General features: G+C 41.8%; 1 protein-coding gene across 1 annotated transcript in view; it reads right to left on the bottom strand.

Moving 5' to 3' along the window:
* The window catches only part of nlrx1 (NLR family member X1), a 234195-nt gene that overhangs the window by 198028 nt on the left and 14434 nt on the right, over window positions 1-21733 (bottom strand). Inside the window, exon 2 of the mRNA XM_034168712.1 lies at window positions 11977-12077. Coding sequence (XP_034024603.1) covers window positions 11977-12073 — 97 coding nt within the window. The 5' untranslated portion in view covers window positions 12074-12077. The remainder of the gene's footprint in view (window positions 1-11976; window positions 12078-21733) is intronic.

The following is a 21733-nucleotide window of genomic DNA, read 5'->3' as shown; positions in this document are numbered from 1 at the left end:
GCTTTGCTTTGAACCTTGAACCAATCAAAGCAGTGCTTCGATCTACTGCTTCGTTGGTTCATTGTTTTATTTTGCTTTATCTTAATTTTTCCCCCGCTAAAACCCTAAAGAGCATATGTCTGTGAGTATTATTTACCTTTCCTATGTTAAACCGACCTGTTATGGTCTTCTGAAACAGTTGATAGATGTATTTTATAACTTAAAAACAGGACCGATGCTAATGTGTTAGCAGGTCTATGGCATTCAATGTTAAAGTTAGCATTAAGCTGTTGCAGCTGTCAGCACTTTCGGGTGCATTTGTTTTCTGTATAATAATTAATGGCTCAGCGTTTGTTGTTGTAAAAGAGTTAAATGTATTACAAATTGTAATATTTTTTTAATGTATTTTTGTTTATGTATTAATAATAATAATAATAATAATAATAGCAACAACAATAATAGTAATAATAGCTCATAACTAATAACGCTACAATACAATTTTAGAGAAAGAGACAAAAAGAACCAGATTAAAAACACAACAGAAAAGATAAAACCAACTAACAATGAAAATAAATAAATACATATACAACCCCTGGCAATAATTATGGAATCACCGGCCTCGGAGGATGTTCATTCAGTTGTTTAATTTTGTAGAAAAAAAGCAGATCACAGACATGACACAAAACTAAAGTCATTTCAAATGGCAACTTTCTGGCTTTAAGAAACACTATAAGAAATCAGGAAAAAAATTGTGGCAGTCAGTAACGGTTACTTTTTTAGACCAAGCAGAGGGAAAAAAATATGGAATCACTCAATTCTGAGGAATAAATTATGGAATCACCCTGTAGATTTTCATCCCCAATACTAACACCTGCATCAAATCAGATCTGCTCGTTAGTCTGCATCTAAAAAGGAGTGATCACACCTTGGAGAGCTGTTGCACCAAGTGGACTGACATGAATCATGGCTCCAACACGAGAGATGTCAACTGAAACAAAGTAGAGGATTATCAAACTCTTAAAAGAGAGTAAATCATCACGCAATGTTGCAAAAGATGTTGGTTGTTCACAGTCAGCTGTGTCTAAACTCTGGACCAAATACAAACAACATGGGAAGGTTGTTAAAGGCAAACATACTGGTAGACCAAGGAAGACATCAAAGCATCAAGACAGAAAACTTAAAGCAATATGTCTCAAAAATCGAAAATGCACAACAAAATAAATGAGGAACGAATGGGAGGAAACTGGAGTCAACGTCTGTGACCGAACTGTAAGAAACCGCCTAAAGGAAATGGGATTTACATACAGAAAAGCTAAACGAAAGCCATCATTAACACCTAAACAGAAAAAAACAAGGTTACAATGGGCTAAGGAAAAGCAATCGTGGACTGTGGATGACTGGATGAAAGTCATATTCAGTGATGAATCTGGAATCTGCACTGGGCAAGGTGATGATGCTGGAACTTTTGTTTGGTGCCGTTCCAATGAGATTAATAAAGATGACTGCCTGAAGAGAACATGTAAATTTCCACAGTCATTGATGATATGGGGCTGCATGTCAGGTAAAGGCACTGGGGAGATGGCTGTCATTACATCATCAATAAATGCACAAGTTTACGTTGATATTTTGGACAATTGAAAGGATGTTTGGGGATGATGAAATCATTTTTCAAGATGATAATGCATCTTGCCATAGAGCAAAAACTGTGAAAACATTCCTTGCAAAAAGACACATAGGGTCAATGTCATGGCCTGCAAATAGTCCGGATCTTAATCCAATTGAAAATCTTTGGTGGAAGTTGAAGAAAATGGTCCATGACAAGGCTCCAACCTGCAAAGCTGATCTGGCAACAGCAATCAGAGAAAGTTGGAGCCAGATTGATGAAGAGTACTGTTTGTCACTCATTAAGTCCATGACTCAGAGACTGCAAGCTGTTAGAAAAGCCAGAGGTGGTGCAACAAAATACTAGTGATGTGTTGGAGCGTTCTTTTGTTTTTCATGATTCCATCATTTATTCCTCAGAATTGAGTGATTCCATATTTTTTTTCCCTCTGCTTGGTCTAAAAAAGTAACTGACTGCCACAATGTATTTTTGTCCTGATTTCTTATAGTGTTTCTTAAAGCCAGAAAGTTGCCATTTGAAATGACTTTAGTTTTGTGTCATGTCTGTGATCTGCTTTTTTTCTACAAAATTAAACAACTGAATGAACATCCTCCGAGGCCGGTGATTCCATCATTTTTGCCAGGGGTTGTAGAAATAAATAAATGTTTCCTGTGAACACCTAGTGACTCTTATACCTCCACTTCATCCCTGTCTTATTTAAGTTTAATGACAGTTTGTTTTGGTCAAACCATATTTTCAGTTTGTTAATTTCTTCAGTGATTTTCTCCAGAACTTTCTGCCAAACTAGAAAACTGCTGCATCCTAGTAAGAGCAGAATACTACTGGAATGAATTTCAATAAGGAAAGTTGGGTTTTTCCTCACTAAAGCCATGGTCACAACCCGCCGTACTTGCACGAGCGTGCAGTCTACTTGCAAAAATGTGGGCTAAATTTGGAGATCCATACTTCGTAAGTACTGCCTCAGTACAAATTTAGGAGCACGCAGACACACGCAGACACGCAGTAGAGGTTTTAGTGCATTCAGAACTTTCGCTGCGGTCAGCCGGTGGATTCACCAGCAGTACAGATGACGCACATTGTGAGTACTGCCTCAGTACGGATTCATTTTCATTCAATTACTATTGAATTAACCAAATCCGTACGGAGGCAGTAGGATACTTAAGTCATCACATACTACGGAATTAAATTGTAGGTATCAGATTTTGAAGATTGTGATACACATATATAAATTAGAATTAAGCTGAAATTTAAAAAGCTGGTAATTAAGTGTGTAGTGAATATATTCCTCTATCAGTGTTTCATACCTTGTGTGATTTTTCACTAACAGGATGGACATGCTCATGCATCGCTGATGCCGAAAAACACCTGCCGCTCCGGTTCCGCTCATAACGCACACATCAAAAGAAAAGCCGACCCCCCCCCCCACACACACACACTGCTTTATTATCAACTCTCTTTATCGTTACACTCCTAGAGCCGTGCGTTGAACGTACTCCCTCCCTCCCTCTTGCTTCTGCCTCCATACGTTTTCACAAAAACGTACTGGCCATGGCATCCGCAGAAAACGCACGGTGGCTTGTGACCGATGCTTAAATGGATGCTGCACGAATAGTCCCAGATTGCATTTCAGAGCTTCTAGAATTCAAACATTTTCCTGCAGGTGGTGTTGGGTTTCAGCTTTTTTTGTTTTTCACCACTTTCATCCCTGAATGTGTCAATCGTGAGTCACTTTTGTGCAGATTAAAGTCACTAACTGGGACTCCTGTCTTGTTGCGAGAAAGAAACGAGAATCGTCCTCCGTTCTGTTGCGTGGCTTTCTGCCGAGTCAAGTTAGAACGATAGAGTCCAGTCGGAATTAATAACTTCAAAGTGAAACGCTGTTTAAATCAAATGACACCTATTTCCAAATGTTGTAATACAAACTGCAATCAATCAAAACGTGTTTTTTCCTCCCAAAATGAGACGTCCTGCACTCACGTGCAGCATGAGCTCAGCTCAGAGGTACGGAGAGACATTCATGCCAAAATGTCTGAAAGGAAATGCTGTGGACAAAAACTACAGATTTTATTTATTTTTATTTATGTCCAGAGATCAAGGATCCAGTGACCAATTTCATACTTTTATTTACTTTAAGACTCAATTAAATATATATACTCAACAAAAAATATAAACGCAACACTTTTGGTTTTGCTCCCATTTTGTATGAGATGAACTCAAAGATCTAAAACTTTTTCCACATACACAATATCACCATTTCCCTCAAATATTGTTCACAAACCAGTCTAAATCTGTGATAGTGAGCACTTCTCCTTTGCTGAGATAATCCATCCCACCTCACAGGTGTGCCATACCAAGATGCTGATTAGACACCATGATTAGTGCACAGGTGTGCCTTAGACTGCCCACAATAAAAGGCCACTCTGAAAGGTGCAGTTTTGTTTTATTGGGGGGGATACCAGTCAGTATCTGGTGGGACCACCATTTGCCTCATGCAGTGCAACACATCTCCTTCACATAGAGTTGATCAGGTTGTCAATTGTGGCCTGTGGAATGTTGGTCCACTCCTCTTCAATGGCTGTGTGAAGATGCTGGATATTGGCAGGAACTGGTACACGCTGTCGTATACGCCGGTCCAGAGCACCCCAAACATGCTCAATGGGTGACATGTCCGGTGAGTATGCCGGCCATGCAAGAACTGGGACATTTTCAGCTTCCAAGAATTGTGTACAGATCCTTGCAACATGGGGCCGTGCATTATCCTGCTGCAACATGAGGTGATGTTCTTGGATGTATGGCACAACAATGGGCCTCAGGATCTCGTCACGGTATCTCTGTGCATTCAAAATGCCATCAATAAAATGCACCTGTATTCTTCGTCCATAACAGACGCCTGCCCATACCATAACCCCACCGCCACCATGGGCCACTCGATCCACAACACTGACATCAGAAAACCGCTCACCCACATGATGCCACACACGCTGTCTGCCATCTGCCCTGAACAGTGTGAACCGGGATTCATCCGTGAAGAGAACACCTCTCCAACGTGCCAAACGCCAGCGAATGTGAGCATTTGCCCACTCAAGTCGGTTACGACGACGAACTGGAGTCAGGTCGAGACCCCGATGAGGACGACGAGCATGCAGATGAGCTTCCCTGAGACGGTTTCTGACAGTTTGTGCAGAAATTCTTTGGTTATGCAAACCGATTGTTCCAGCAGCTGTCCGAGTGGCTGGTCTCAGACGATCTTGGAGGTGAACATGCTGGATGTGGAGGTCCTGGGCTGGTGTGGTTACACGTGGTCTGCGGTTGTGAGGCTGGTTGGATGTACTGCCAAATTCTCTGAAACGCCTTTGGAGACGGCTTATGGTAGAGAAATGAACATTCAATACACGAGCAACAGTTCTGGTTGACATTCCTGCTGTCAGCATGCCAATTGCACGCTCCCTCAAATCTTGCGACATCTGTGGCATTGTGCTGTGTGATAAAACTGCACCTTTCAGAGTGGCCTTTTATTGTGGGCAGTCTAAGGCACACCTGTGCACTAATCATGGTGTCTAATCAGCATCTTGATATGGCACACCTGTGAGGTGGGATGGATTATCTCAGCAAAGGAGAAGTGCTCACTATCACAGATTTCGACTGGTTTGTGAACAATATTTGAGGGAAATGGTGATATTGTGTATGTGGAAAAGGTTTTAGATCTTTGAGTTCATCTCATACAAAATGGGAGCATTTTTGTTGAGTGTAGAAAACCTTTAAAGTCTACTTATAGTACAAAATTCACAAGAGCTATCGATAAGGAATTGGACTGATAAGCAGAATTGATAATGTCATCAATAAAATCTTATCAATACCCATCCCTACATCTGGGTGAATGTGAGGCATTATTGTAAAGCGCTTTGAGCATCTGATGCAGATGAAAAAGCGTGATATAAATGCAGTCCATTTACCATTGATGTTAAAGGGGACAACACAAAGTATTAAGAACAGGGGGATATAAACCTTTGATCAGGACATGATAAAATCATTGGCATTTATTTATTTATTTGTCTGTCTGTCTTTTAGCAGGATGACATCAAAACTACTATACAGATTTTGATGAAATTTTAACAACAGATAAATATTAGGCCATGGAAGACTCCATTAAATTTTGGAAGTGATCTGGATCCAGATTCTGGATCAAAATTACACTTTGTATAGACTTTGAAGAATTACAGTGAGGAAAATAAGTATTTGAACACTCTGCGGTTTTGCAAGTTCTCACACTTAGAAATCATGGAGGGGTCTGAAATTTTCATCTTAGGTTCATGTCCACTGTGAGAGACATAATCTAAAAAAAAAAAAAAAAAATCTGGAAATCACAATGTATGATTTTTTTTAAATAATTTATTTGTATGTTACTGCTGCAGATAAGTATTTGATCACCTACCAACCAGCAAGAATTCTGTCTCACACAGACCTGTTAATTTTTCTTTAAGAAGCCCTCTTATTCTGCACTCTTTACCTGTATTAATTGCACCTGTTTGAACTTGTTACCTGTATAAAAGACACCTGTTCACACAATCAATCAATCACACTCCAACCTGTCCACCATAGCCAAGACCAAAGAGCTGTCTAAGGACACCAGGGACAAAACTGTAGACCTGCACAAGGCTGGGATGGACTACAGGACAACAGGCAAACAGCTTGGTAGAAGACAACTGTTCTGATTATTTTTTAGAAAGTGGAAGAAACACAAGATGATTGTTAATCTCCCTCTGTCTGGGATTCCATGCAAGATCTCACTTTGTGGGGTAAGGATGATTCTGAGAAAGCTCAGAACTACACAGGAGGACCTGGTCAATGACCTGAAGAGAGCTGGGACCACAGTCACAAAGATTACATTAGGAACACATGATGCTGTCATGGTTTAAAATCCTGCAGGGCAGCAAGGTCCCCCTGCTCAAGCCAGCACATGTCCAGGCCCGTTTGAAGTTCACCAGTGACCATCTGGATGATCCAGAGGAGGCATGGGAGAAGGTCATGTGGTCAGATGAGACCAGAATAGAGCTTTTTGGAATCAACTCCACTTACCATGTTTAGAGGATGAGAACAACCCCAAGAAAACCATCCCAACTGTTAAGCATGGGGGTGGAAACATCATACTCTGGGGGTGCTCTTCTGCAAAGGGGACAGGACAACTGCACCGTATTGAAGGGAGGATGGATGGGGTCATGTATTGTGAGATTTTGGCAAACAACCTCCTTCCCTCAATAAAAGCATTGAAGATGGGTCATGGCTGGTTCTTCCAGCATGACAATGACCCCAAACACATAGCCAGGGCAACTAAGGAGGGGCTCCATAAGAAGCATTTCAAGGTCCTGGAGTGGCCTGGCCAGTCTCCAGACCTGAACTCAATAGAAAATCTTTGGAGGGAGCTGAAACTCCAAACCTGAAAGATCTAGAGAAGATCTATATGGAGGACTGGACCAAAATCCCTGCTGCAGTGTGTGAAAACCTGGTGAAAAACTACAGGAAACGTTTGACCTCTGTAACTGCAAACAAAGGCTACTGTACCAAATATTAACATTGATTTTCACAGGTGTTCAAATACTTATTTGCAGCAGTAACATACAAATAAATTATTAAAAAATCATACATTGTGATTTCTGGATTTTTTTTTAGATTATGTCTCTCACAGTGGACATGCACCTAAGATGAAAATTGCAGACCCCTCCATGATTTCTAAGTGGGAGAACTTGTAAAACCGCAGGGTGTTCAAATACTTATTTTCCTCACTGTACGTCAAAACTACTTTACGGATTTGCATATTAATGTTGATGAAGTAATTTTGTCCGACAACCCTTAATCACACACTGGTACTACAGAAGTGTCTTGGGACCATAAAGTTTAGTACACGTCATGGTACGCTGAGGCTGAACTCTAACATTAGATTAGTTGAATTCTTAAGGCTGTCAAATTTTCAAACAATTACACCAACAAATCCACACAGAACCCAACCGATATGGATTTTTGGGGAGCTGATACAATACAGATATTACAGAGTAAAAAATTTATGACAGCGATATATTTAAAGATATATACATAAAAATAAAAGTGGCAAAAAAGGCATAAAAATGAATTCCTAGCATTTCATTATCAAACCCTTATGACAAAAAACTGAACTGAGGCTTGATATTTTACAGTTTAAACATGAACTTTATTGTTAATAAGTATATCAACCTATTTTGGCCCGCCTACCTGGTGGTATAGTAACCACTTGTCTTTTGTTGCTGTGAGACACCCATCTTGACTCAAAACATTTGGCATCAGGTCACGTTGCATCTGTCTGTTGTCGCTAATGTGACCAAGGGGTGATGGGGGCCCTAATTATGCTTGACAACAATGTAAACAATGCCATCAGAAACCCCGTTTGCTGGACAATCTAAACAATTTCCAACAGCCAAAATGTTTTTTCTGCATTCAGTAAAATAAATATTTTCATATCAGCAAAAACAACACTGATACTGATTTGTTGGTGATATAGCTGGCCAAACGATACATCGGTCTTGTAAGAAATGCTAATGCAACTGTCTCAAGCTTCCCATCCAGTCAAACCAGAAGTATACACCAAATCACTTTCCATAGCAAGAAGCCACAGCATCCACAGCAGGAAAGAGGACAGTCAAAGCTCAACCTGAAGGCCTGGCCCACAGGTGTTCTGCATCCAAACAGGTCAACAGTAGAGCAGGATGGCAACACCAACAGGGAGAAGGTACGTCTCCTCCAAAAGACTCGGCACAACAACACACCCAAGACATCTGAGAACTTCAGATTGTTTCTATGTCCTGCATAGAAACACCAGGATGACAACAACACACAGCTGCAGACATACGTTTATATATACACACACACACACACACACACACACACACACACACACACACACACACACACACACACACACACACACACACACACCTCCACTCATTTTTCAGACTGTTGACTTAATCCCACATACTAACTTTATTTAAAAAAATCATTTCTGGACATTTTCACCTTTTCAGCAGGTCTACAGGTTACACACACCAAGATCAACGTGTCTTCAACGACATGACAGAGTCCAGAACCTGGTGGAGCGTTTGTTTGTCTTTTTCCCAGAGTATAACTCGTGCTTGGTTTTTTGATTTTTTACTAGTTCTGAAGGTCCTGCAACTACAACCTTACGCAATATATACTCCATAAAATAAGGTACATGGCTTTCATGCTGTTTAAAGAGACACCATCTTGGTGTTGGTAAAGTGTTGACCCACTGAAGAAAGAAAAAAAAAAAAAAAAAAAACGTAAAGTGTGGGGTTATTTGGAGAACCATTGATGGTATTTAAGGTCCACCTGTACAACTACTGCCTTCTTGTGTTTAAGAGCAAGAAAAAAAACTATTGAAATTTTAAGCCAAAGTTTTGAGAGACCAATATCAGATCTCCACAAGTCTACGTTATCCCAAGGAGCCATCAGTAGAAGATTCATGGTACCACGAGGAACCATTATACAAAAACATAAGAAGCTTGAGACCATACACACCTGACATAACTGGAGGAAGAAGGCTCAAATAAAGATCCAGGAACTGACAAACCTTTGTTCCAAATGTCCAACAGAAACTCAGGATCACAGATGAAGGCCGTTCTCACATTCATAGATCTCAGAACAGAAGCACAGATCCTGGAATCCACTCTAAACAGGACAGCCGTGCAAACATCCTGGTGATGTTACAACACGTACCACAACATTACGGGCTCAACGGAAAAAAGAAATTATGGAGGTGTTGAAAATTCAGCCACGGTTGAACTAAGGCGAAGCCACAATGAGGGATTATCTCAGTTCACCACACACCCTTCCACACTCATCAGGTTTTTCAAGATAAAGATCAGGTTTCGCCTGAGAAAGTAAGAAAAGGACGCATGGAACAGTTGAAGGAGGCATCAGATACAAATGTGACATCATCCACCAGACAGCACTCCATCATCACCACCACCCCACAGGCTGGCAGGAGAAGCTGCATCTCGAAAGTAGACAGTAAAGAGGACAACGTCGAGGTTCGTGCAGACCACCAGAGGTCAGTGAAGACATGCAGTGATAGTGCATTTTTATATTCACAGCAACTGTTATTATAACGGCAACTAGAATAAACTGGAACAGTCTGGTTTCACACCCAAGAAATCAACCAACGGCACCACAGCTCTGCAAGTGTGAAGGTCAGCAGGGCTTCTTGGTGGTCTATGCTGATTGTCACAAAGTGTTGATTCTGTTGGTTGGGTCGCTCACTGTGACACTGTGAGAATTTGGGGGATCTCCAAGACGTTACTGGACATCACAGCAGCTACACACAGGCACTGTGGTGCTGTCTGGAGCAGAGGAGGGCTTTCTCAATCAAAACTGGTGGTCATCAGGGACGTGTTCTGGCTCCTACACGGTTTAATGCTTGCATGGTCTTGATGTGGTCCAGTTGTGGAAACCAGTGGCTTAAGTTCTTTTGTTGGCTAGGACAGATTTACCTGGAGTGAGGAACTAGAATGTTTGGGATTGCAATGGTCCTGGATCAAGATTATGATCCTTCTTGGACTTGGTCATGTGTGGGTCTGTGTGCCGGCGAAAGTGCTAAAATTGCCAGAACATCCATTTATCTCAGCAGTGATGTTTATGTCTCTGGGTCCTCAGCCTTTGAGATCAAGAGATGCCTGGGAAGAAGATCTTATGGAGTCAGGGTTTGTTCTGTGACCCAACATCTCTGCAGGAGAATAAAGGTCTGAGTCTTTAGGGTCTTAGTGCATCCTAGCTTTCTTAATGGTTGTGAGAGTTGGGTGCTAAGTTCTGACTAAAGCTGACAGCTATATGCATTTGGTTTCAGGTCTTTTTGGAGGATCCTTGGGTACCACTGGAATGATTTTGTGCCAAATAAAAGGATTTTTTTTTGTGAGATTACATGTTACATGTAGTGTATTTCTCTGGGCATCAGGCTCATGGGTACCTCAGTTTTCAGGACTCCAACAGGTGGAAAGACCTGGTGGCAGCAGATTGATGGTCATTTTTGAGAGGGGGGAATTGACTGGTTCTCTATGTGGGTGGTTGCCATCCAGGACCCAGGGTGGTTCAGAACCACCCTGCAGTGCACCCAGCACATGGACCTGACCTGACCAGTAAAGGACCTCATCCGACCTTTGTAGAAGGAAAAACAAAATAATCTCTCTAATATTTTCATGTGGTTTCTACAAACGTGGGCAGATCCCGGTCAAAGCCGGAGCCAAACAAAGGGTCTCTGCCCCACTTTGTCCACGAGACAGTGTGAAATGCTGGTGCTGCACTTTGTTGCATTCATGACACCACAGAACCACCTCGGGTCCTGGACGGCAGACAACTGGTCCATTCCCATACCTCTGAAATAACCATGCACCTGCTGCAGCCAGGTGAAACAGGTGTGTCCTTGACCTCCAACTACTGGGGTCCTCAACACTCAGGCACCCTAACCGATACAAAGTCACTGCAGCGGTACCCAAGGACCCTGTGAGGAGACATGGTACCAAAGACATCCAGCAGTCACCTTAGGTCTCACAGCCAGACATGCAGCACCGGGACCCTAGGACATTTACATCAGCAGGTACAGGAGCAGTGCATGATGGGGGATACCCCCCACCCGGCACACAAACCGTTTGAAGCACTCCCCTCAGTCAGGAGGCTGCGGAGCATCAGGATGAAAACAAGCAGGCTGAAGAGCAGTTTCTCTCCAGAGGCTCCAGGACGTAATGATCACTGCTTCAGCTTCTTCGCCTGCTGCTCCTTTGACGGCTACAAATCTACAGTGGAGGTAGATTGTGTATTTGCCATTTTTTAAACATATTTTATAATCATTCATATTTTTAGTTCAGAAATTATTTGTTATTGATTTGAGTACTATCTATTTATTTAGGACACAATGCCGCTGGTCCTGAGGACAAATTTCATTTGCATGTGTAACATGGAAATGACAGTAAAGGAACCTTGAACCTTGGATTTGGACCTTCGTTTGCTTCCCAAACAGCTCTGTGACAATGACCTCAGGACTCCATAAACAATTCCCAGGAGCCTCTCAATGACAGAGGCTGAGGTCCCAGAGACATGAGTGAAGGTCTTACAGATACACTTCTGATGCACAAGTCCAGGAAGTCTTAATCCTGAGGAGGGAGGGAAGGCTGAGAATTTGACTATTTCATTTAAGACATATGTGGCTCACATCCCACAGGGGGGAGTGAAAACGTTTAATGCTGACGTCTGCCGAGCCTCCAAAACCTCACGTGGGAAGAGTTACAACTGAACTAGTGCTGTAAAGAACAAACAGAAGCTGACATTAAAGTGTGCACCTGGTTCTGCAGCGCTGGAGCAGAAGGTCCTGCAGGGCAAGCAGACAGAAAACTCCACCCTCCTCCTCCACCTGCACAGGCGTGTGAGCCGGCTCATGTCTCTGTGGAAGCAAACACACTGTTTTTAGTCTCCTGACGAGATCCAGATCCACAGCCAGAGGTGGTTCTTCCAGATGGCGCTTTAGAGCGACTCTGTGCTGCACGATGACTCAGTGAGGAACAAACGGCTTGTCATGATTGTGACCTGATCTGGGCGTTCTGGTGTTCTCTTTCTGCCCCAGCTTTGATTTATTAGTTATTTTCATCTTGGTTTATTCTCTGTTATGTTTTACGTTGTCATTTTTTTGTTAGCCATCGTCCACTTGTGTTCAGCCGGTCTGTGGTTTCACTGTTTATCATTTAGCTTTTATCTGTTTATTTTGGCTCTTCTTGTTTCTGTTGTCCTTTTATATGGGGTTTTGCTTTCTGTTTATTAGTCAGTTCCTGTTTAGTTTTGCTTTAGTATTGATTTCCTATTTTCTGGTCTGTTCTCATGTAGTTTCTTTTGTTCTCATGTTCATGCCTGATTCTAGTTCTCGTCATAGTTATATTATATTCTGTCCTTAGATTCTGTGTTCGCTCTGTTCTCTCCAGCCACTTCTGGAACTGAAAGAATCACCGATATTCCAGAAGTAGGGGACTTTGGGCAGACGTCTCCTCGGCCCTTTGTCTCTGTTGGTGGCACCATGTGTGTCACTGCAGTTTGCAGTGGAGACTTCAGCCTTTAACGCCTGACCCTGGCAGGTATCAAATCACAGCTCTGGTAACTCACCAAATCAAAAGGGCAAATCATGAGGATAAACTGATTCAAATCTGCAAAACAATGATGCACCAAATTAATCCAAAACACAAAATGCAAATTCTGACTTTAGTGCTGAGAGTAATCCCATCATCACATGCATGATGGAAACAAGGAGCAGGTGTGGTTTAAGTAACAGGTAGGTGGAAATCAACTTGTCAGTTTCTTTTACTTCCACAGTCGAAGTCTGGTGGCCACCAAAATGTACTTTGATTGACATGCGGAGAAACTGGGGATGATGAACGTGTGTCCTCATCCAACCTGTTAAAGTCCAGTCAGGACCTGTCAGCTGTGTTTCTTCCGACTTTGGGGGGCTGCATGAAAAACATGGCCACAGTGTCAATGGTTGTCACCACAGCCCAGAAGACCACTGGTTGTCTCTTGCCTTCATTAGAGGAACTGTTGTCTCAGGAAGACAAGGACTATAATCAGAGACCCATCCCATCCTGGACACTATTTGAATTATTGCCCTCAGGCAGACGATACAGGGCACTTAAGGCCAGAACAAACAGACTTAAAAACAGCTTTGTGGGAAGAGCTGTTTGTGCACTGAAAGCTGCTGGACCTGCCATTTTATGATTGTGATTGAGTGTTTTTAACTATGTTTTATGTAGAATTTTTAGGGTTATTTATTTATTTTAAATGTGCTTTTAAGAGATTGTTTCTAATTTCATTGTCATGCACAGTATTTTTTTTTTCTGGTGTCATGTACAATGATAATAATAAATTCTATTCTATTCTATTCAATACTCAAGTTATTCCAGAGATCTTTATTCCTGATGTGAAGATGTACTGGACCTTGGGGTAATTTTTGATTCTACATTGTCTTTTGAAGTCCATATTAGAAATATTACTAGGACTGTTTTCTTCCACCTGTGAAATATAGTGAAGATTTGTCCCATCCTGTCTATGGCTGATGCTGATCCATGTGTTTATCTCTTCTAGATTGGACTACTGCAATGTTCTGTTTTCTGGTTTACTGCAGTCCAGCATCAGACGCTCTTCTTCAACTTTACACAGTTGTATACGTTTCCTTTATTTCTGTTTAGCACTTTTGTGGTTAAGTGTATCAACTCTGAACCTTATTTAACTAAGTCCTGTTGTGAATCGCTAACTGTTAGCATTTGCTAGCAGTTAGCAGTCACTAGCAGTTAGCTTTCACTAGTTAGGCTTTCTTTCTCTTTTTGCTCTGTATGCACCACTCTGCATTTAATCATTAGTGATCGATCTCTGCTCCCCTCCACAGCATGTCTTTTTCCTGGTTCTCTCCCTCAGCCCCAACCAGTCCCAGCAGAAGACTGCCCCTCCCTGAGCCTGGTTCTGCTGGAGGTTTCTTCCTGTTAAAAGGGAGTTTTTCCTTCCCACTGTAGCCAAGTGCTTGCTCACAGGGGGTCGTTTTGACCGTTGGGGTTTTTCCGTAATTATTGTATGGCCTTGCCTTACAATATAAAGCGCCTTGGGGCAACTGTTTGTTGTGATTTGGCGCTATATAAATAAAATTGATTTGATTTGATTTAGGTCGAATCCCCCTCCCCCCACCGTTACTTTTATAGCTGTTTTTTTTTTTACCCGTTTAATACTTCTGTTAGTTTTTCAGTGTAAGTGCTGTGAATTTTAGGTCATTATTTTACTCCTGTGTAAATCTTAGCAGCGGCTAGCGTTTTCACTAGTGGTTAGCTTGCGTGAGCTAGTTCGACCCCCATTTTTTAATACCTCTGTAAATTTTTTTAAGTGTAACTGTTTGGAATTTTAGCTTAGTACTTTACTCTTGTGTTAATCTTAGGAGTGGTTTACTTGTGGGAGTTTTTTTTTTACTGTTCCTACAAGTCTAATACTGCTGCTACTTTTTCAGTGTAACTGCTGTGAATTTTAATTCATTTATTTACGTCTGTGTGAGCCTTAGGAGTGGTTATCTTATCCATTATTAGTTAGTTCGTGCTTGCTTGGTTATACTCTTGAATTTCTTAGTGCACAAAGTACTCTACTTTACCTACTTCACACCTTCTGTAAATCCTGCGTGATGTTGGAAGATAGGGTGGCTCTCTTAGAGAGCCGTGTCCGTAAGTTAGAACAGCTTCTTAGCTCAGTGGAGTTAGATGTTACGGGCACTCCAGATGAGGTTAGTGTTGGGCCAGCTAGTGAGCCCATTAGCATTAGCCTAGAAATGCCAGCTGTGGAGGACGGCTTTCGGACTGTGGCGAGGCGGAGAAAGCCCCGTAGGGCTTGGTGCCCGGTTGCGGTACCCCGATCACACTCATCGCTGCCAACTGTGAATCGGTTTGTGAATTCACCAAGCGTTGGATTGTTCACCCACTAATAGGGAACGTGAGCTGGGATTAGACCGTCGTGAGACAGGTTAGTTTTACCCTACTGATGATGTGTTGTTTCAATAGTAATCCTGCTCAGTACGAGAGGAACCGCAGATTCAGACATTTAGTGTATGTGCTTGGCTGAGGAGCCAATGGTGCAAAGCTACCATCTGTGGGATTATGACTGAACGCCTCTAAGTCAGAATCCTGCCTAGACGAAGTGATACCGAAGCGCCGTGGGGTTGGCCCCTGATAGCTGGGCCTCCCCAGTGAGCAGTGTCACTCGTGACTGATGTGAATTCTCTGAGCCCACAAGTGACTTCCACTCCTGTCTCCAGGCCGAAACACCGGACTTTAGTGATAGGGGATTCTATCACCCGCAAAGTCAGGTTACAGACGCTGGCTGACATTAAATGTATTCCTGAGGCCAGAGCTCCCGACATTGCATCCTATCTTAGGGTGCTGACGCTGCAGAAGGGAAGACAGACTAAGGAACATGACGAGATATAGTCACATAGTTATTCACGTCGGCACCAATGATATCAGGATGAAGCACTCAGAGGTCACAAAAATGGACATAGAGAGGACTTGTGACCTTGCCAGAAAGATGTGTAGGCATTGATTAATAGTCTCTGGTCCCCTCTCTCCTGGGGTACTGATGAGGTGTGCAGCAGGCTGAGATCATTAAATAGGTGGCTGACAAAATTTTGTAGACAGCAAGGGTTTAGCTTTATTGATAACTGGCCTTCGTTCTGGGGCCGTCATGGCATGCTGATGCCGGACGGACTCCACCCTAGTGGGTAAGGCACAGCCATCTTGTCTACGAACATAGATAGAGTTCTACAGGGAGGGTAACATTAGGAATTTATAACAGGACACAGAGCAGGTGATTAGAGACCCTGCAAGGCTTAAGACAAATGTGGGTGTGGAATCCATTAGCTTAGCGCAGAAATTAGTGCAGAAAATCCACTATGGTGATAGTGCAGTTCATCTGCCAGGGAGGAAAATTCAACAAGTTGAGACTGTGGCCTGCTTCCGTAGACATGTCCATAAAAACATACAGGGATATGCTTTGCAAACGTAATACCCATTACTATATTGGATGATGCTGAAATTGAGGATGGCCCAGTGGTTGTTTCAGCAATATCAAAGATTTCGTGTCTGCTATCAACAACGCACGTGGAATGTCTTAAACCTAAACCTACTTCGAGGCATCTTATACAACCCCTGGCAAAAATTATGGAATCACCGGCCTCGGAGGATGTTCATTCAGTTGTTTAATTTTGTAGAAAAAAAGCAGATCACAGACATGACACAAAACTAAACTCTTTTCAATCAATCAAATCAATCAATTTTTTTATATAGCGCCAAATCACAACAAACAGTTGCCCCAAGGCGCTTTATATTGTAAGGCAAGGCCATACAATAATTATGTAAAACCCCAACGGTCAAAACGACCCCCTGTGAGCAAGCACTTGGCTACAGTGGGAAGGAAAAACTCCCTTTTAACAGGAAGAATGGCAACTTTCTGGCTTTAAGAAACACTATAAGAAATCAGGGAAAAAAATTGTGGCAGTCAGTAACGGTTACTTTTTTAGACCAAGCAGAGGGAAAAAAATATGGAATCACTCAATTCTGAGGAAACAATTATGGAATCACCCTGTAAATTTTCATCCCCAAAACTAACACCTGCATCAAATCAGATCTGCTCATTAGTCTGCATCTAAAAAGGAGTGATCACACCTTGGAGAGCTGTTGCACCAAGTGGACTGACATGAATCATGACTCCAACACGAGATATGTCAATTGAAACAAAGGAGAGGATTATCAAACTCTTAAAAGAGAGTAAATCATCACGCAATGTTGCAAAGGATGTTGGTTGCTCACAGTCAGCTGTGTCTAAACTCTGGACCAAATACAAACAACATGGGAAGGTTGTTAAAGGCAAACATACTGGTAGACCAAGGAAGACATCAAAGCATCAAGACAGAAAACTTAAAGCAATATGTCTCAAAAATCGAAAATGCACAACAAAACAAATGAGGAACGAATGGGAGGAAACTGGAGTCAACGTCTGTGACCGAACTGTAAGAAACCGCCTAAAGGAAATGGGATTTACATACAGAAAAGCTAAACGAAAGCCATCATTAACACCTAAACAGAAAAAAACAAGGTTACAATAGGCTAAGGAAAAGCAACCGTGGACTGTGGATGACTGGATGAAAGTCATATTCAGTGATGAATCTGGAATCTGCATTGGGCAAGGTGACGATGCTGGAACTTTTGTTTGGTGCCGTTCCAATGAGATTTATAAAGATGACTGCCTGAAGAGAACATGTAAATTTCCACAGTCATTGATGATATGGGGCTGCATGTCAGGTAAAGGCACTGGGGAGATGGCTGTCATTACATCATCAATAAATGCACAAGTTTACGTTGATATTTTGGACACTTTTCTTATCCCATCAATTGAAAGGATGTTTGTGGATGATGAAATCATTTTTCAAGATGATAATGCATCTTGCCATAGAGTAAAAACTGTGAAAACATTCCTTGCAAAAAGACACATAGGGTCAATGTCATGGCCTGCAAATAGTCCGGATCTTAATCCAATTGAAAATCTTTGGTGGAAGTTGAAGAAAATGGTCCATGACAAGGCTCCAACCTGCAAAGCTGATCTGGCAACAGCAATCAGAGAAAGTTGGAGCCAGATTGATGAAGAGTACTGTTTGTCACTCATTAAGTCCATGCCTCAGAGACTGCAAGCTGTTAGAAAAGCCAGAGGTGGTGCAACAAAATACTAGTGATGTGTTGGAGCGTTCTTTTGTTTTTCATGATTCCATATTTTTTCCCTCTGCTTGGTCTAAAAAAGTAACCGTTACTGACTGCCACAATTTTTTTCCTGATTTCTTATAGTGTTTCTTAAAGCCAGAAAGTTGCCATTTGAAATGACTTTAGTTTTGTGTCATGTCTGTGATCTGCTTTTTTTCTACAAAATTAAACAACTGAATGAACATCCTCCGAGGCCGGTGATTCCATCATTTTTGCCAGGGGTTGTATACTGCTACTCTGGAACCACCCCGAAATCCAAACAGTCCAAATGTCAACCCCACTGAGGTCCTTAGACTGGGTCTCATTAACATAAGATCACTGTCCTCAAAATCATTGTTGATTAATGATCTAATTATTCACCATCACTTAGATATGATTTGGTCATGTGAAACCTGACTTAAACCTACAGCTGTCCTCCCCTTAAATGAGGCCTGCCCACCTGCATATACATTTAGTCATGTCCCTTGTGATGCGAAGCAAGGCGGGGGTGTTGCTCTTATTTATAAATCTAGGTTTAGCTTATTAGCTGTTGGGGGTCACAAATATAACTCATTTGAGCATATGATTCTCCGCTCTGCTCAGGATATTACGCGATGCCAAGGTCAGACGAATAAAAATCAGCCATATTACTTTGTCACTGTATATAGGCCTCCTGGCCCATATTCTGAATTCTTAGATGAATTTGGTGCGTTCATCTCTAACTTGTTAACTACTGCAGATAACATTCTGATCATTGGTGACTTTAACGTTCATATAAATAAGCCTTCTGATCCTCTCTGCAATTCATTTATGGAAATTGTGGATGCATTAGGATTTCTGCAATGCATTCGGGATTCGGCTCACATTAGTGGAAATACCCTGGATCTGGTTCTTGCATGTGGTATTACTGTCACGAATATTGACATCATGCCTCTTGCATCGGTGGTCTCTGATCACGCACTTATTAAGTTTGCAGTTTCGCTGCCGTGTTTAGTGCAACAACCTTATTTATCACTATAGTGATGCATCAACTCCTCAACTAAGACTGAACTCAAAGCTCAACTGCCTGATGTCTTAGCTTCACATTTGACAAATACCCAGTCAGTAGACAGACTTGTGGATAGTTTAAACTCAGTGCTCAAAACTACACTCAACATGATTGCGCCACCTGTGTTAAAACTGCGCTCCCCCAAATCATAGTCACCTTGGTTCAATGATTACCTGCGTGACCTCAAGCATAAAGCAAGAGGTATAGAATGGAAATGGTGTTGTTCAAAATTAGAAGCATTTCACCTTGCGAGGCGTGATGCTATCTTAGACTATAAGCATGCATTATTGGCTACAAAGTCGACCTATTACTCTGATTTGATCAACAAAAACAAGAATAACTCAAAGTTCTTGTTCGACACGGTAGCAACACTTATTCATGGACAACCACCTGTAGTTCGCTCTCCTTTTACAGCACAAGATTTCCTGGTTTACTTTGTGAAGAAAATAGAAGATATTAGGTTGAACATATCCCAGCATGCCTTAACCCAGCCACTACACCCTGCTATTGAGGTGGGCGCCACTACTGAGGTATTACCTAGATTTACAGAATTTGATAGTATCTCTCTAGACATGCTGACAAAACTCGTAATGTCAACAAAAAGCACAACCTGTTTATTTGATCCTATACCAACAAAACTGTTTAAGGACCTGTGGTCCACTCTTGGGCCGACTGTGCTGGAAATTATTAATCTTTCTTTAACTTCTGGATCTGTTCCTAAATGTTTCAAATCTGCAGTGATTAAACCATTACTTAAGAAACCTAATCTTGACCCTAGTGTATTGACAAACTATCAGCCGATATCAAATCTATCTATTTTCTCTAAAATTCTGGAAAAAGTGGTGTCACGGCAGCTCGTAGACTATCTTACTGAGAATAATCTCTTTGAGCCGCTGCAGTTACTTTTAGAAAATATCATTCCACAGAGACGGCTCTCACTAAAGTGGTGAATGATCTTATGCTTGCAGTGGATTCGGACACCACTACGGTTTTGATGCCGTTAGAGCTCAGTGCTGCATTTGATACAGTGGATCATCATATTCTACTTGATAGGCTGGAAAATCATTTTGGGATTACTGGGAGTGCCTTTGCATGGCTGACGTCATACTTGACCAGTCGTTCTCACTGTGTTTTGTACAGTAACACTACCTCTAACCTAAGTGACATGAAATTTGGTGTTCCACAGGGTTCCATCTTAGGCCTCCTGCTTTTCTCCCTTTATATAGCACCCCTTGGGCACATATTGTGGTGTTTTGGGATTACCTTTCACTGCTATGCAGATGATATTCAGTTATACATGCTGATAACTGCTGGTAATCTCGTTCACAGAAAATCCTTAGAAGATTGCCTTGCATCAGTGAGAAGTTGGATGTCTAGAAACTTGCTACTTTTAAACTCTGATAAGACTGAAGTGATGGTTCTTGGTCCAGTGAGACATCACCATCAATTTGACCAGTTAACACTTAGCCGAGGCTTGTGTGTCATACATCACACTGACAAAGTGAGGAACCTTGGGGTAGTTTCTGATCCTACGTTGTCCTTTGACCTCCACATTAGAAATATTACTAGGACTGCTTTCTTCCACCTGTGAAATATAGTGAAGATCTGTCCCATCCTGTCTATGGCTGATGCTGAGACCCTGATTCATGTGTTTATCTCTTCTAGATTGGACTACTGCAATGTTCTATTTTCTGGTTTACTGCAGTCCATCATTAGGGCTCTCCAATTGGTTCAAAATGCTGCTGCCAGACTTTTGACACGAAGCAGAAAGTTTGACCACATTACACCCATTTTGGCGTCTCTTCACTGGCTTCCTGTCCCAGTGAGATCAGATTTTAAGGTTCTGCTACTAGTCTATAAAACTGTTCCCGGACTGGCACCTCCCTACCTAGCTGACCTAATTAAACCTTACGTACCGGCCCAGGCTTTGTGTTCTCAGGGTGCAGGACTACTTTGTGTGCCTAGGGCAGTGGCGGTGCCAAGGGGGGGCTTGGGAGAGCTTAAGCCCCCCCAATAATGAGCCAAGCCCCCCCCCAATAATTCTGCCAATAATGTGAATAGCGACTGACATACTGTATTTGTGGATCTCAACTGCAGTTTTGCGCTGAGAATGTCTCAATATTGTGTAACTGAGCAAAGTAACCAATGCTGAATCACCCTTCACAAACAGAATTTTCAGTTTTGCAAATAAACATTAATTTGTAAAAACCCACACACAAGTTACAAATCAGAAATTTGTGTTTGTGGATCACAAAGCACGTGTACAAATCAAAGGATATTTGTAAATCAGCCTCTGTGCATTTGCAAGTATTAATGAGACAAATTTAACTCCATACTCCAAAAATTTAGGTTTCCTAAATATTTATTACCGCCACTCTTAAAACTTCACTTATCTCTATAATTTTATTACTGGTAAATTTTAGAATTGATTTCGATGAGATATACTTATTATCTCACAGGAATATATCACAATTATCTGGGAACTGCTTTTTGCGCAAGAATTCATCAAGCACATCGGCCGCCGCCGCGCACGAACACAGAATATACAGAAGCTGTATATCATTGTTCGGCCAAAACCTCGGTGTTAAATTGGAAATAAATCTTTGATATAGATGATTTGTGTGAGGCTGATTCCATGCATTGTCTTGAGCACCATTTCAATGACTTCAGTTTGTATACCTATGTGCAAGTTCACTGAACTTGCAATCATTCTAAGTGATGTGGTCCCAAATGATGCATGCACAGTGGAGG

Source organism: Thalassophryne amazonica, chromosome 4, assembly GCF_902500255.1.
Source record: "Thalassophryne amazonica chromosome 4, fThaAma1.1, whole genome shotgun sequence".
Lineage (NCBI taxonomy): Eukaryota > Metazoa > Chordata > Actinopteri > Batrachoidiformes > Batrachoididae > Thalassophryne > Thalassophryne amazonica.
The sequence above is the reverse complement of the archived record's forward strand: the minus strand, read 5'-3'. Positions and strand labels throughout refer to the sequence as shown.